Source organism: Carcharhinus amblyrhynchos, chromosome 10, assembly GCF_965287045.1.
Source record: "Carcharhinus amblyrhynchos chromosome 10, sCarAmb.v2.hapA, whole genome shotgun sequence".
Classification (NCBI taxonomy): domain Eukaryota; kingdom Metazoa; phylum Chordata; class Chondrichthyes; order Carcharhiniformes; family Carcharhinidae; genus Carcharhinus; species Carcharhinus amblyrhynchos.
This window is the reverse complement of record NC_137333.1, coordinates 25,483,127-25,499,107: the sequence shown is the minus strand read 5'-3', so window position 1 is coordinate 25,499,107 and position 15,981 is coordinate 25,483,127. Positions and strand designations below refer to the sequence as shown.

General features: G+C 42.5%; 1 protein-coding gene across 3 annotated transcripts in view; it reads right to left on the bottom strand.

The window, feature by feature from the left end:
* Window positions 1-894: 894 nt before the first annotated feature.
* Window positions 895-15,981, bottom strand: part of gpc5a (glypican 5a) — a 1,078,596-nt gene continuing 1,063,509 nt past the window's right edge. For 2 of the 3 annotated variants that reach the window (XM_080198140.1, XM_080198143.1), the window contains exon 8: window positions 895-3,725. In XM_080198140.1, the coding sequence (XP_080054266.1) occupies window positions 3,553-3,725 (173 nt within the window). In that variant the 3' untranslated portion in view covers window positions 895-3,552. The remainder of the gene's footprint in view (window positions 3,726-15,981) is intronic. The other variant, XM_080198142.1, reaches the window with a different exon arrangement.

Sequence of the window (15,981 nt, the reverse complement as noted above, 5' to 3'; positions counted from 1 at the left end):
GACCTTGGTGAGTTGCTGCAGAGCATCCTGTTGCTGCGGTGTCAGTGGTGGAAAAATGTATCATTAAGGTGTGAGATGAGGTGCCAGTTGAACAGGCTGCTTTGTCCTGGATGGTGTTGAGCTTTTTGAGTATTGTTGGAGCTGCATCCCATGCAGGAGACTATCCCATCACACTCCTGACTACTGCTTTGCAGATGATAGTCTGTGGGAAGTCAGGAAGTGAGTTATTCTTCGCACTATTCCACCTCTGAGCTGCTCTTGTAATCACAGTACTTGCATGGTTAGGTCAATTCAGTTTCTGATCAATGATAACTCCCAGGATGTTGATTGTGGAGGATTAAATGTGAGTAGTGTCATTGAATGTCAAGGATAGATGATTGGATTCTCTTTCATCGGTATTTATGTGATGTGAATTATGCTTGCCATTTACCAAGTTTGAAAGTTGTCCAGGTTTTGCTGCATTTGAACACGGATTGCTTCGGTATCTGGGGAGCTAGAAATTGTGCTGAACGTAGTGCATGCAGCAGTGAACATCCCACTTCTGACTTTATTATGGAGGTAAGGTCATTGATGTAATAACTGAAGATGGTTGGCCCATGACACAATCCTGAGAAACTCCTGCAATGTTTGACCTCAACAACTGCAACCATCTAACATTGTGCTAGGTGTGACTCCAGCCAGTGAAGCATTTGTAACTATCTTCAACCAGCAGTACCAAGTCCTTGATCCATCTTGGCCTCCTCTGCAGGTACTCAGATGTCAGTCTTTAACACATGCACTAAATTGAATAGACTAAAGACTGACATCTGAGTACCTGCAGAGGAAGCCAAGGTGGATCAAGGACTTGGTACTGCTGGTTGAAGATAGTTACAAATGCTTCACTGGCTGGAGTCACACCTAGCACAATGTTAGATGGTTGCAGTTGTTTAACACATGCACTGAATTGAATAGGCTAAAGGCATTAAATATAGCAAAGGCTATGGGCCTTGACAAGATTCCAGCAACAGTAAAGAAAGACTTGAACTCCAGAACTTGTACCCTGAGGCAAGCTGTTCCAGGACTACTAGAACTCTGATGTGGAAAATGTGGAAAATTCACTGTGTATGTCCTTGTGTAAAAAGCAGGATAAATCAAACCTAGTCAATCACTGCCTCATCACTACCCTCTCCATCATCAGCAAAGTAATGAATGATGTCCTCAACTGGGTTATCAAGCAGCATTTACACAGCAATAACTTGCTCACAGCCACATAGCTCCAGTCAATGGAGAGTTTTCCCTGATTCCCATTGACTCCAGTTTTGCTAGGACTCCTTGATACAAAGTTTGGTCAAATGTTATCTTGGTGTTGAGTGCAGTTGTTCTGGAATTCAGCTCTTTTGTTTGTGTTTAGACTTAAGATTGTAATATGGCCAGGAGTTGAGTGGCTGTTGTAGCTTCAGCAAGTTGACAGCTCATTTGTGGGTTTGCCTGACATGTCCTCCTGCAATGCTCATTGAGCCAGGGTTGACCCTCTGGCTGGATGCTAATGATAGAGGGGTGATATGGTGGGCCATGACATTGCAGATTGTGTTTAATACAGGTCTGCTGCTACTGATGGCCACACAGCTTTATTGATCACCAGTTTTGAGTTGCTGGATCTTTTTGAAATAGGATACTATGTATCTCAGTGATTGCGTCAGACAACAGTCCCTCCCTTGCAGGTTCTGCTCCTCTAGAGTGTACAATGCCCATGCCACCTTGAAATTGTCACTAAAAAGGAGGGTACTCTTCCCGTGGTTCCAGAAATAATGCCCAGTCCAAGACCCCTCTTAGGCCTCATTTCCAATGTCTCCAGCCAGGAGGCCGAATACTCTAGGAGGCCTCAAATCAAATAAATTATAGCCTTCTTTGTTTGAACTAAATGAAAAGGCTTCTGAATGTCTGCTGAATGCAGCAACACAAACAGCTGCTGAATGTTGCTGCCCTTTAAAATTTGCTGAGACTCTGACCCCTCATATCACCTATGCGCTGTTCACAAAATTCTAAGATTATTGTGAAATCACTGTCAATTAGAGTCATAGAGGTTTACAGCATGGAAACGGGCCCTTTGGCCCAACTTGTCCATGCTGCCCTTTTTTTTGAATGACTAAGCTAGTCCCAATTGCCTGCTTTTGACCCATATCCCTCGATAGCCATCTTATTCATGGAACTGTCTAAATGCTTCTGGCAGCTTGTTCCAGACACTCACCACCCTCTATGTAAAAATATATTGCCCCTCTGGACCCTTTTGTATCTCTTCTCTTTCATCTTAAACCTATGTCCTCTAGTTTTAGACTCCTCTATCTTTTCCCAAAGATATTGACTATCTAGCTATTCTATGCCACTCATTATTTTATAGATCTCTATAAGGTCACCCCTAAGCCTCCTACGCTCTAGAAAAAAGAGTTGCAGTCTATCCAGTCTCTCCTTTTATCACAAGCCATTAAGTCCTGGTAGCATCCTAATAAATCTTTTCTGCACTCTTTCTAGTTTAATAATATTCTTTCTATAATAGGGTGTCTAGAACTGTACACAGCATTCCAGGTACGGCCTTTTCAATGCCTTGTACAACTTCAACAAGACGTCCCAACTCCTGAACTCACTGACACTTCTGTCACCTTCCTTTCCATATTTCCCAACAGAAGGTTAAGTTTTGCCCCCTCTCTCATCGGACCATCCACATACTGAATGAGAAATTCCTCCCGAATACACTCAACAAATTTCTCTCCATAGAAGCGTCTAATACAATGGCTGTCCCAATCAATGTTGAGAAAGTTAAAATCCTCTATTACACTTTCTTTTTCTTGGAGCTATCTGTAATCTCCTTACATATTTGCTCCTTAATTTCCTGCTGACTATTTGGGGGCCTATAGTACAATCCTATCAGTGATTTCCCCTTCTTATTTCTCAGTTTTACCCTCTGATATATTCCCTCTCAGTACTGCTGTGATGTTTTCCCTAATCAAAAGTGCAACTCCTCCTCAGTGGGAGGCAACTCCCATTGCCGCCAAAATAATCTTAATTAGCTTCTAAAAGCTTGTTTAGAAATTGTGAGCAGAATCCCCACTTGACTTGTTATCCAACGCTGGTGAATCCGACCTAACAAAGTTGTGCCACCCCTCCCCATCTCGCACTCCATTTTTCCGAAGGTGAAATTCAGGCCCAGATTTCTGTTGATTTAAGAACAAATGTGTCCCAATCAACAATACTTGAAATTAAAGTAGAAACTGAAATCACTTGCGGCTTCCTCCTGGTTAAGGTGATGCCAGGAGCTGGTGGCCGTCTAGAGGCTAGGCTGGGTTCAGCAAGTAGTGCCCATGTTTGAAAGAAAAATCTATGAAGCTGAATATAGTAAAACACTTATTAAAATACATAGAACTAACATATGTTTTGCAGCACATTTTAAATAACCTAAAACAATTGAAACAAGAAGTATTTTAAAAGCAAAAGTACATCATTGTCAATATTCTTTGCATCATTGCAGTTTTCCATGATTTAACTAAAAGACATAAGACAAAATGGAAAGTTGTGAATTTACCAAGAAAGAATCAAAGCTGCCAGACTGATGAGAATAACCATTACATTTCCACTTGGAACTATGACTCCTCCACCAGGTTTATTTGAATTGGTTCCATCTTTTGCCCGAGAGGTTGTGTCTACATCATCCGGAACGAAATTGTGCCTATTTTTCTTGTCAGGCAGCCCTGCTGAACCAAATAAGAAAGAGAGTATAATGTATTGCTTCATCAGTTAAGATAAAATTATGTGGTGTATGGACCTAAACATAAAGAGCTAGGGACCGCCCTACACTGCAGCTTGTCCTTCATTCTGACTATCCTGGCTAGCTTCTGAACTCTAGGCAATGTGACCAAACAAAAATAGGTCAACTTTCAAATTGATGATTAGATTCAGTGATTTACAGGAGAATAAAAGGACAAAAAATGTCCTGGCAACATTGTCAGCTGATAAAAATTAATAACCAGCATAGAACATTATCTCTGCCAAAAGAACCGGTTACATGTAATTACCCATTCTAATGAATAACCCAACTTCAATATTCTGATTAAATTACACTAATATTGATGTATCAATTAAATCAGGGCAGCTGAGGAAAAGGTTTCATATTTGTCAATACAAATATAATTAAATGAGTCAGCTGCACAGATAACAACAGAAGAAGGCTATGAGCAAGTCACTTTCATTCAATGTCTATTCCTTCGACAGAAGATAGTGATTGTTACGTGGAAATGTGAAATTAAAACTGCAATGGTTGAAATAGGTCTGGATCAGAGACCCTTAAGTTTAACTTTCCTGGCCAAATGTCTTGCATTTCAAGTGCCTTTTACATAGACCCATGTCCATAAGTTTTCCGTATCCAACACAGCAGTATACCAATATGTATGGCATTCTGTTACATTCATTATAGTTCTGTTAATGTTGTTCAAACAAAATGTTCAAAATAATAATGAGTAAACTTGAGTAAAGTCCAAAAAAGTGAGCCTTGTTAATAAAATATACAAAAAGTGTCCTTTTTTTAGATTAGTGGTTAGAGTTCAAGGCAAACTTCCTTCAAGCACCAAAAAAAAACAGTTGAGCTTTTCACTCTTCCGATGTTTAATAATCCAATCTTTGGACTCAAGGTACTGGTACAAACAAGGGAATTACTTTGGAATCACAATTTGATTTTGGATGGCTGGATCTCTTTATTATATCATATATTACTACAGGGAGCAAGATAGTGGAAGAAAACTGGGTTTAGACTGTTTTTGGGGACCGAATGGTCAATGAGCTGCTTGGAGTGTTTGAAGCCAAAAGCCCAAGGCTTGACTGAATTGGTGACTCAAGACTTTTCAGCATAGCTCTTGACAACTGATCACAATCAAATGTCCAGATGTTTCTCGTCAGATCCCAGGACACTAATTTGTGCTAGTTGCCTTAGTCAGACTGATAGGAACAAACCCAGTGCCTGCATCACTCATAACTAAGGATGAGATAAGAGAGATGCTTGGACAGGCTGTCATGTCCTCAGTAATATATACGGAGGCGGGAGTAATACCTGAATATCAACAAATAGCACTGGACATATTTCAGCAAGGGAAGCAGTACCAGGAAATTGGTGTTCCTAACTCTTTGGTTGTGTTTGAAAAATGGGCAAAGTGGAGTTCATTTTCTTCCTCCTTGTATTGAACAATTAAATGTGTGAAATAAACCCTTCAACATACATGGAACTGATATTTGAGAAAATGTTTCCTTAAATGGATATTCCCCTTAATGTTAACAATTATGTGTCGTAGTGTGGTTAAGAATCATACCTGGGAAGCTGAATTTAAAAATATGAAATTATTTGAATTGTCCATTCCTACTTGTCACAGTTGCTGTGTTTTTGCAGGTATTTCCTTCAATCTAGCTTTACTTATCATTTCATGAAACAGGCCTCATGACCAACATAATCTGGGGTTGGGGGTGCCAATACTCTCCATCTGCTGTCTAGGTAAATAATTACATGATCCAGGAATCGAAACAGAGAACCACTTACTGCTTACACCCAACTGCTGAACTCTATCTCTTTATGGACTCAAATAGTGTCATAAAGAAACAGGGCTTCAAACCAATAAAAGGTTTATTTATATAAAATACATGAATAAACAATGAGCAATTTCACAGGGAAAACAATCTGTTTTTCTATATTTCTCTTTTAGGAAAATTAAGAAATATGAAACTTCCTAACTTTGTAAACAGGGGAATACTGTGGATGGGTTAATTTCAAAAAGTTCAGCTGGTTCCAGAATTTAAAAACACAATGAGAACATAGATCAATAAACGCCTCAGTAATTGTGAGAACACAACCTCACTTAAATCTATGAGATGGTTTCGGGGAATGTTGCTTATTACATCAAACTATAAACCTTAAAGGCACTCTTTGTTGCTACAGCAGATGACTCTTACATATATGTTCAAGGAAAGCACCAACTCCCATTCCCCCAACAATCATGGATGAGTATGATGCCACCACAGACCCAATTCATGAAAAGACTAGGGACAAGCAAGGCTATGATATTGCATCAGCGCTCTTCTTGACTCTCCTTGCTACAATGCTCCATCTCACCCTCAGCAAACTCCTCGCTGGAGTAGAGCTAATCTATAGAACAAACAGGAACCTGTTCAAACTTCACTGCCTGCAGGTCAGATCAAGGCTGTCCCATGCTGTGTCCCTGAATGACAGCATGCAGACGATGCTTGCACCTGTGCATACCTGAAGGCCAAGCTCCGAGCAATTGTTGACACCTTCATTGAGGTGTCCAAGAGCATACGTCTTACATTCAACATTGGTAAGACAAAGGTCCTCTATCAAACTGCTTCGCCACACAGCACTATTATTTTGGTTATCAAAATCCACAATGAGGCATGGGACACTGTGGACCACTTTTCAAAGCTTGGAAACCTACTCTCAACAAGGGCAGACATCCACGAGGTTCAGCACCGTCCCCAGTGTACCAGTATAGCTGATGGCTTTTGGGTGAGACAGTGTTGAAGACCAGACCTTCAGACCTGCGCCTAGCTCATAATCTATAAACCAGTGATGATATCCAACCGAATATATGGCTCAAAAGATATGGTCTTAAGTGCAGCAGGCATCTTAAATCCTGTAGAAGTATGACCAGCACTGCCTCCACAAGACCCTGCAAATCCATTGGCAGGAGAGACACTCCAATGTTCCAGGCATTAAAGCATTGACCACACGCGATCAATTCTGTTGGGTGGGCCACATCATTGGCATGCCTGACATAAGACCCTTGAAGTAAGTGCTCCATTCAGAGTATTGACACAGTAAGTGAACCCCAGAAGGGCAGAGGAAATGCTTCTAGGACACCCTCAAAGCTTCCTTTAAAAAGTGCAACATCCCACTGACAGCTGGGAATTCTTGGTCCAAGATCGAAGTGAAGGAAAAGTATCTGGAAGAAGCTGAACATGTGCAATTTCATCACCATGAGCAAGCATGGCAAACCAGGTAGCCTACCCATCCACTCCTTCAACCCCATCTGCTCCATCTGTGACAGAGACTGTAGGCCACTCCTCAGTCACCTGAGAACTCACTTTTAGTAGGAGAAGAAACTGACTTTAAAAATGATTCACCTTTTGCTGCTTAGTACTTCAAGTTATCGTTGCTGAAGCTATTTCCATGTTCATACAAATGCTAAATCTAGCTTTATTGAAAAGAAATGTTAAAAATTAAAATCTTAGTATAGGCAATGGAGGCAAAATCCATTTTTTTACAATTCAAAGCAGAGCAAGGCAAACTCCTGGGGCAGGATTTTCTGGCCGCACTCACCTGAAACTGGAAAATCCCATCTGAGGTCAATGGACTTTTCAATGTTCTGCCTCTCGCCCACTCCAATTCCCATAGTGGGCAGGATGGGAAAATTTGCTCCCTAGAATCCTAACCGAAGTTTCTCACTCAACCTGCATTACCTAAAGCAGACTAACTGGTCATTCAGCTTATTAATGGGAATTTGCTACACACAAAATAGCTGCTCTCTTGACTGTATCAATGGCTAATACAATGTTTTGAGATATTTCTGCAAGCCACAATAAGATCCCATGTAAATACAGCTTTGTTCAATTCTTTTTCTTATTAAGATGATGAATATCTATCCAAAAGAGCAAAGAAGATTTAATGAGGGAAAGGTTTAACCCACTAGGATGGCTGGCGGTGTATCGGGAGGGAATGTTAGACATTTAAAATCAGACCCAATCAGTTAATGTGACCCCAACCTGCCATGTACACACATTCCCGAGGGGGAGGCCACCTCATTATAATACTGAAATCAGGCTCCCAGGGTGTGGTTGAGAACCTGATTTAAATTTAACATTGACTGGCTTAGGGTGAGGGATACTCACTTCCATGTATGAGCCGTGTTTTCTTTAGACCCTTGATCGCACCAAATGCCATCTTTAACTTGACCCCTTATATCTGCAAGATGCACTGAAGGAACTCACCAATGTTCCTTAGGCAGCACTTTCCAAACCCATAACCACTACAATCTAGAAGGGCAGGAGCAGAAGATACCTGGGAACACCATCACCTGAAGGTTTCCCCTCCAAGTCAATTACCATCCTGACTTGGAAGTGTATCATTGTTCTTTCACTGTTGCTGGGTCAAAATCCTGGAATTCCCTCCCTAACAGCACTGTGACTGTATCCACACCTCAGGGACTGCAGCAGTTATAAAGTCATTGTCACACAGGTTTACAGCATGGAAACAGGCCCTATGGCCCAATGTGTCCATGCTGCCCAGTTTTTATCATTAAACTAATCCTAATTGCTCGTGTTTGTCCCATATCCCTCCATGCCAATCTTACCCATGTAACTGTCTAAATGCTTTTTAAAAGACTAAATTGTACCTGCCTCTCCTACTAGCTTTGACAACTCCTTCCAGATACTCTCAGTCCTCTGTATGAAAAAATTGCCCGTCTGGTCCCTTTTGTATCTCTCCCCTCTCATCTTAATCCTATGCCCTCTAGTTTTAGACTCCCCTACTGTTGGGAAAAGATGTTGACTGTCTACCTTATCTATGCCTCACATTACTTTACAGACCTCAATAAGGTTACCCGTAAGTCTCTTACGCTCCAGGGGAAAAAGGTCTCAGTCTATCCAGCTTCTCCTTATAAATCAAACCATCAAGTTCCAGTAGCATCCTAGTAAATCTTTTCTGCTTTCTAGTTTCATAATAGCCTTTCTATAGAAGGATGACCAGAACTATACACAGTATTCTAAGTGTGGCCTTACCAATGTCTTGTACAACTTCAGCAAGACGTCCCAACTCCTGTATTTAATGTTCTGACCAATGAAACCAAACATACTGAATGCCTTCTTCACAACCCTGTCCACCTGTGACTCCACTTTCAAAGAGCTATGAACCCTGTACCCCTAGATCTCTTTGTTCTATAACTCTCCCCAACACCCTACCATTAACTGAGTAACTCCTGCCCTGGTTAGATCTACTAAAATGCATCACCTCAAAGTTCAAGAAGGCAGCTCACCACCATATCCTGAGGGGCAACTAGGGATAGGCAATAAATGCTGGCCTACCCAGAAACACCCATTCCTATTAATCAATAAAGAAATTGTGGAAAATTCATATTACATTAATGCATATTTAAAATCATTAATGTCACTAAAATTAATAGTACTACTTTAGTATTTATGATAACAATTAATATACGTTAATGTTATTTATTGCAGTTACTAATGACTGAGGGAATGAACTAAAAAGTCATACTCAAATTTGCAGATAACACAAATATAATTGATATTGCAATCAGTGTAGATGGCAACATAAAATTACAAGGGGATATTGATACATCAAGTGAGTGAGCAATTACAAGTGAGTGAGCAAGTGAGTAATGGATTTCAGTGGTGGAAATATGCAGTCATAAGCTTTGGACTTAAAAAGGACAGAATGGAAAACTTTTTAAATGATGAAAAGCTGGAAGCAGTGGAGGCCCCAAGAGACTTGGGGATCAGGGACATGTGTCATTAAAATGCCATGAACAAGTATGGGAAATATCTTTTAATGTCTAATAGCATGGCATTTCTATTGAACGACCTAGCATACAAAAGGCTGCAATTTTATGTTTCAGCCATACATAGCCTTGGTTAGACACATCTTGACTACTGCTGAGCAGTTCAGGGCACTATGCCTTAAGAAGGATACACTGGCCTTGAAGAGAGAGTAGCTCAGGTTTACCAGAATGATATCTGGCCTCCAAGGGATTAAAGCTAATGTTTTTACACAAACTATTCCTTGAAATTTAGATTAGGGGTAATTTGAACAAAGCTTTCTAAGAATTGACGGGTCTTGATTGAGCAGATATAGAGAAACAATTTCCACTGGTTGCGGATCCTAGGAGAAGGGGCATAATTTAAAATTCAGTACCTGATCTTTCAGAAGAGAAATTTGAAAACACTTTCATACACAAATCTGGAAGATATTTCGAATTATCTTCCACAAATGGCAATTGATGCCAGATCAATTGCAAATTTTAAATCTGATGTCTTTTTTTATATATATCTAGTGCTATTAAGGATATATATGGAACAAAGATGGGAAATGGCATTAGGTCACATCAGCCATGAAATCAATAAATGGCAAATAGGCTTGAAGGGCTAACTGGCCTACTCCTTTTCCTATGTTCCAATATGTCAGACTTGTAATTTAATTTGCCTTGATTCAAGTTGAAATGAATAGACTAGGTTGTAGAGAGCAGTGATAATAGAGATTCCTTGAAAGTGACTGATAAAATGTGATCTTGCTTGCAGCAAAAGATTAAATTGAGAAAGTAGCAGTTTCTCATTTACCAAAAGAACACAGTCTCACTCAATATTGCTTAATTTGTTTTTATGAGGTACACCAGTGATCTACAGTGTTGTTCAGTCTTTACAAATGACAATGTTCATGCAGACAAGTTAATTATAAAGAAAATGACAGACTGTGTTTGTATTATTGATTGTACTACATGGTAATGCTCTGGACAAACTAATATTAGCAGCAAAGAAGCAGTGGGATTTCATTTACTGGATAGCTCTGCTGGGACTGAAAAAGTCAGGAGAACTTTGCAGAATTAACAAGAAGTGAAGGTATGAATTGTTTTTTGTTTTGGCTGAATGGAAGGATACAAGTGACAGGGAATCATGACCAGTGGGAAATGCTGAAAGATTCCCACAGCAGTGAAAAGCTTCTTCAAAATTACAAACAAAACGAATTACAACCATATCTACTTTGGACTCATGGGCCAAAATTTTATGCAGAGGCAATAGCCATGCCCCTTGACTGGATAGTGGGCTTGCCTCCTATGGCTGGGAAGACTGAGGTTGATTTTATCATTGAACCCTACAACGTAGAAGGAGGCCACTCAGCCCATCAAGTCTGCACCAACCACAATCCCACCCATGCCCTATTCCCGTAACCCCACATATTTACCCTGCTAATTCCCCTGACACAAGGGTCAATTTAGCATAGCCAATCAACCTGATCTGCATATCTTTGGACTGTGGGAGGAAATCTGAGCACCCAGAGGAAACCCACGCAAACAAAGGGAGAATGTGCAAACTCCACACAGACAGTGACCCAAGCCAAGAATCAAACCCAGGCCCCTGGAGCTCTGAGGCAGCAGTGCTAACCACCGTGCTGGGTATGCATTAATGTAATATGAATTTTCCACAGTTATGGCTGTAAGGCTGATACTTGTCTCAGGTCATGGCTTCTATCCCCATATAGGAGGAAGTCTTGCCTCTGAGAGCTGCCAACCAACCAGGTGGCTGATGGCTCTGCAATCCCAGAACACCACTGGAAGCGGTGGTTACTACTGGGACTGCAGCTAATCCCCTTGAGGGTCAGTAATGGAGGCTGGGCACCAAGGTCAGTGGGGTAGTTTTACCTGAGGCTGCTTGTTACCCCTGACGAGAGGGCGAGGGAAGGTAGGGCTGATCCTCTCAGGTCTGGGCTGGGGAACAAGTGATAGGAACATCCAATGGGGGATCTCTGTTGGAGAGAGCCTGAATTGGAATCAACACCTCAATTCCTCCCACCCGTGCTGCCAGGGCAAAATACCAGCACCTGTAGAAGGAGACCCATAAGTGACAATTAATTGGTCATTTAAGGATTTCAATTGACCTGATAACCTAACTCATTGCTGGTAAAATCTAGTGGAGATGGATAGGTAACAGATATAACACAAAATTTTATGTCCCCTGGGCCTGCTTAACTGCTCTATGGGGTGGAAAATTCATCAGTCTGCTTCCTTGACCTCTCTGATTGAGGGACCATTTCTACAGCAGGGTCCGGTGACAAAGACTGCTCCTCCATTGACACCAGTTTTATGCGGCCTTTGGAGTTGCTCCCTCTGGAACTTCCATGATGAGAATGACCACCAAATGCATGTCAATCACATGCAGACACACATAAGCTACCCCTATCCGATCCATGACCACAAGGGGTGCACAGTATAGAAGTGTCTGAGAACGGAAGCAAACCTTGTTGATCAGAGCACTTAGGGGCTCATTTTAGTGAATTTCACTTGCAGTTATGCACGTTTTAAATCATTAATAACATTGGAAATGTTGAGCCATGAGCACAGATATGTGAGCTTCCATTCTTTAATCACAAGGCTTGAAACAGTGGGCCAGCGTTCTTCCAAAAAAAAACTAACTGCCCAATGGGCGGGAAAATGAGAGAATTTCCTGCCCATTTTTTGGGTGTACTTACCTGAACAAATCTCCGATACTGCGCATCAGAGTGCCATAGAGTGATTCACACTGGCAAGTGGGGAGAGGGGAGAGCCCTCATCTTGCTGGGGCTCAGTGCTGAGTGGGTCACTGCACATGTACTGATCTGTCAGTGGGGAAATCGGGCTTGCACACAGGCTGCCGGCCTCACAATCGATGGCCTCACAATCGCTGGCCTCCCCCTCCTGATCACCTGCCTACCAGACCACCCTGGGCCAGGCATCTTGCATAGCCAAACCCAGATCCCCCCACCTCTCCTGTCCCACCCCCCACCGTGGCTAGACCCTCAGTCCCTCCCCCATTGAAACTGAATGCAGAGTGGCAGCAGGCTTTGATTTGATTTATTATTGTCACGTGTATTAACATACAGTGAAAAGTATTGTTTCTTGCGCGCTTTACAGGCAAAACATACTGTTCATAGAGAAGGAAATGAGAGAATGCAGAATGTAGTGTTACAGTCATAGCTAGGGTGTAGAGGAAGATCAACTTAATACAAGGTAGGTCCATTCAAAAGCCTGATAGCAGCCCAGAAGAAGCTGTTCTTGAGTCAGTTGGTACATGACCTCAAACTTGTGCATATGTTTCTCAATGGAAGAAGTGGAAGAGAGAATGTCCAGGGTATGTGGGGTCCTTAGTTATGCTGGCTGCTTTGCCGCGGCAGCAGGAAGTGTAGACAGAGTCAGTGAATGGGAGGCTGATTTGCATGATGGATTGGACTGTAGTTTCTTACAGTCTTGGGCAGAGCAGGAGCCATACCAAGCTGTGACACAACCAGAAAGAATGCTTTCTATAGTGCATCTGTAAAAGTTGGTGAGAGTCATAGCTGACATGCCAAATTTCCTTAGTCTTTTGAGAAAGTAGAGGTATTGGTGGGCTATCTTAACTATAGTGTTGACATGGGGAGACCAGGAATGGTTGTTGGTTTTCTGGACACAGAAAATCTTGAAGCTCTCGACCCTTTCTATTTCGTTCTCGTTGATGTAGACAGGGGCACGTTCTCCTCTATGTTTCCTGAAGTCGATGACAATCTCCTTTGTTTTGTTGACATTCGATGCCGTACTTGCCAGATTCTCTATCTCATTTCTGTACTCTGTCTCATTATTGTTTGAATCTGACCCACTATGGTGATGCCGTCAGCAAACTTGAAAATCAAATTGGAGGGGAATTTGGTCACACAGTCATAGGTGTATAAAGAGTATAGTAGAGGGCTGAGAACACAGCCTTGTGGGGCACTGGTGTTGAGGATGATCATGGAGGAGTGTTGTTGCCTATCCTTACTGATTGTGGTCTGTGAGTTAGGAAGTTCAGGATCCAGCTGCAGAGGGAGGACTGAGGCCCAGCCATGGAGTTTGGAGAGGGGTTTTGTGTTAATAATGGTGTTGAAGGCTGAGCTGTAGTCAATAAATAAGAGTCTGACATCGATGTATTTGTTTTCTAGGCGTTCCAGGGTTGAGTGCAGGGCCGGGGAGATGGCGTCTGCTGTAGTCCTGTTGCGGCAGTAGACAAACTGTAGTGGATCCAGGCATCTGGGAAGCTGGAGTTGATTCGTGCCATGACTAATCTTTCAAAGCACTTCATAACGATGAATGTCATAGCCATCGGATGATAGTCATTAAGGTATGCTGCTTGGCTTTTCTTTGGTACTGGGATGATAGATGATGGTTGTCTTCTTGAAGCAGACAGGGGCCTCAAGATTGTTGTGCAGAGAGGTTGAAGATGTCCGCGAATACCCCTGCTAGCTGATCTGCACAGGATCTGAGTGCACATTCAGATGCCCCATCCGGGCCAGTCATTTTCCGCGGATTGACCTTTGAAAAAGCTGATCTGACATCTGCAATGATGACAGGGGTGAAATTTAGAAAAGGAGAAGCAAAGGGGGAGGAAAGGGAAGGGAAGGGATGAAAAGTAGGGGAAAAGAGTGGGAAGAGAAATGAAGAAAGACAATAAAGAAACAAAAGGTAAAGAATAGGAAAAACTAAAATAGGATTAAAACAAAGAGGTCAAGGTGGGGTAGAGCAAATCATCTGAAGTTGTTGAATTCGATGTTGAGACTTGAAAGCTGTAATGTGCCTAGCCAGAAGGTGAGATGCTGTTCCTCCAGTTTGTGTTGAGCTTCGCTGGAACATTGCAGCAAGCCAAGGACAGACATGTGGGCATGGGAGTAGGATTGTGTGTTAAAATGGCAAGCAACCGTAAGGTCAGGGTCCTGATTGTACACAGGTCGACGGTGCTTAGCAAAGCAATCACCCAGTCTACACTTGGTTTCTCTGATATAGAGGAAACCACTTTGGGAGTAGCAAACGCAATACATCAACTTGAAAGAGGTGCAAGTGAAACACTGCTTAACCTGGAATAAATATTTTGGACCTAGGGTGGTAAGCATGGAAGGTGTAAAGGGGTAGGTGTTACACCTTCTGCAATTGCATGGGAAGGTACCATGTGTGACAGGAGAGATGTTGGGTATAGTGGAGGAGTGGAATAGATTATTCTAGAGGAAACAGTCTCTGGAATGCTGACAGAGGGAGTGAAGGGAAAATGGTATCACGCTGGAGTTTGCGAAAATGGAGGATTATGTTTGCATGTGAAGGCTGGTGCAGTGAAATGTGAGAACAAGGGGTACTCTATCCTTGTTCTGGGAGGACAAAGGGGACTCTATCCTTGTTCTGGGAGGGAGGGCAAGGGGTGAGGGTCATGGCACAGGAGATGGACCAAACACTGTTCAGAGCCCTGTCAACAACTGTAGATGGGAATCCATGGTTGAGGAAAAAGGAGTACATATTAGAAGTACCACTTTGGAAGGTGGCATCATCAGAACAAATGAGGTGGAAATGAAAGAACTGAGAGAAAGGGATGGAGTCCTTACAGGATGTGCGGTGTGAAGAGCTGTAGTCCAGATAGCTGTGGGAATCAGTGGGCTTGCGGGGAATATCAGTAGATAGTCTATTGCCAGAAATGGAGACAGAAAGGTCAAGGAAGGGAAGGGAAGTGTCTGAGGTGGACCAGATGAAGGTGGAAACTGGAAGCAAAGTTGATGAATTTTTTGAGGTCTGGATGAGAGCATGAAGTGGCACCAAAAGAGTTATTGATGTAGCGGTAAAGGAGTTATGGGAGGGGACCTGCATAGCCCCTACTCCTTTGATTTGGAGAAAGTGGGATGAGTTGAAGGAGAAGTTGTTGAGAGATAGAATGCGTTCAGCCAGGCGAGGAGAGTGATGGTGGGTAAGAATTGTTCAGCCTCTTTTCAAGAAAGACATGACGAGCTCTCAGGCCGTCCTGGTGTGGGATGGAGATGTAGAGAGATTGCACATCCATGGTGAACAGGGGCTGGTTAGGCCTGCGAACTGGAAGCTGTTAATGTGACACAGGGCATCAGGGCAATCCCGGATGTAGGTGGGGAAGGAATGGACTAGGGGAGTGAGGATGGAGTCAAGGTAGAAGGAAATAAGTTTAGCGGAGCAGGAGCATGTTGACACAATGGGCCTACCAGGACAGTCCTTTTTGTGGACTTTGGGAAGAAGATACAAGCGGGCATTCCAGGATTGGGAGACCATGAGGTTGGAAGCTGTGGGAGGAAGACATCCGATGAAAATGAGGTCGATGATGGTGTTGGAGATAACGGCTTGATGTTCAGTGCTACGGTCACGGTCCAGGGGGAGGTAGGAGGAAGTATCTGAGAGT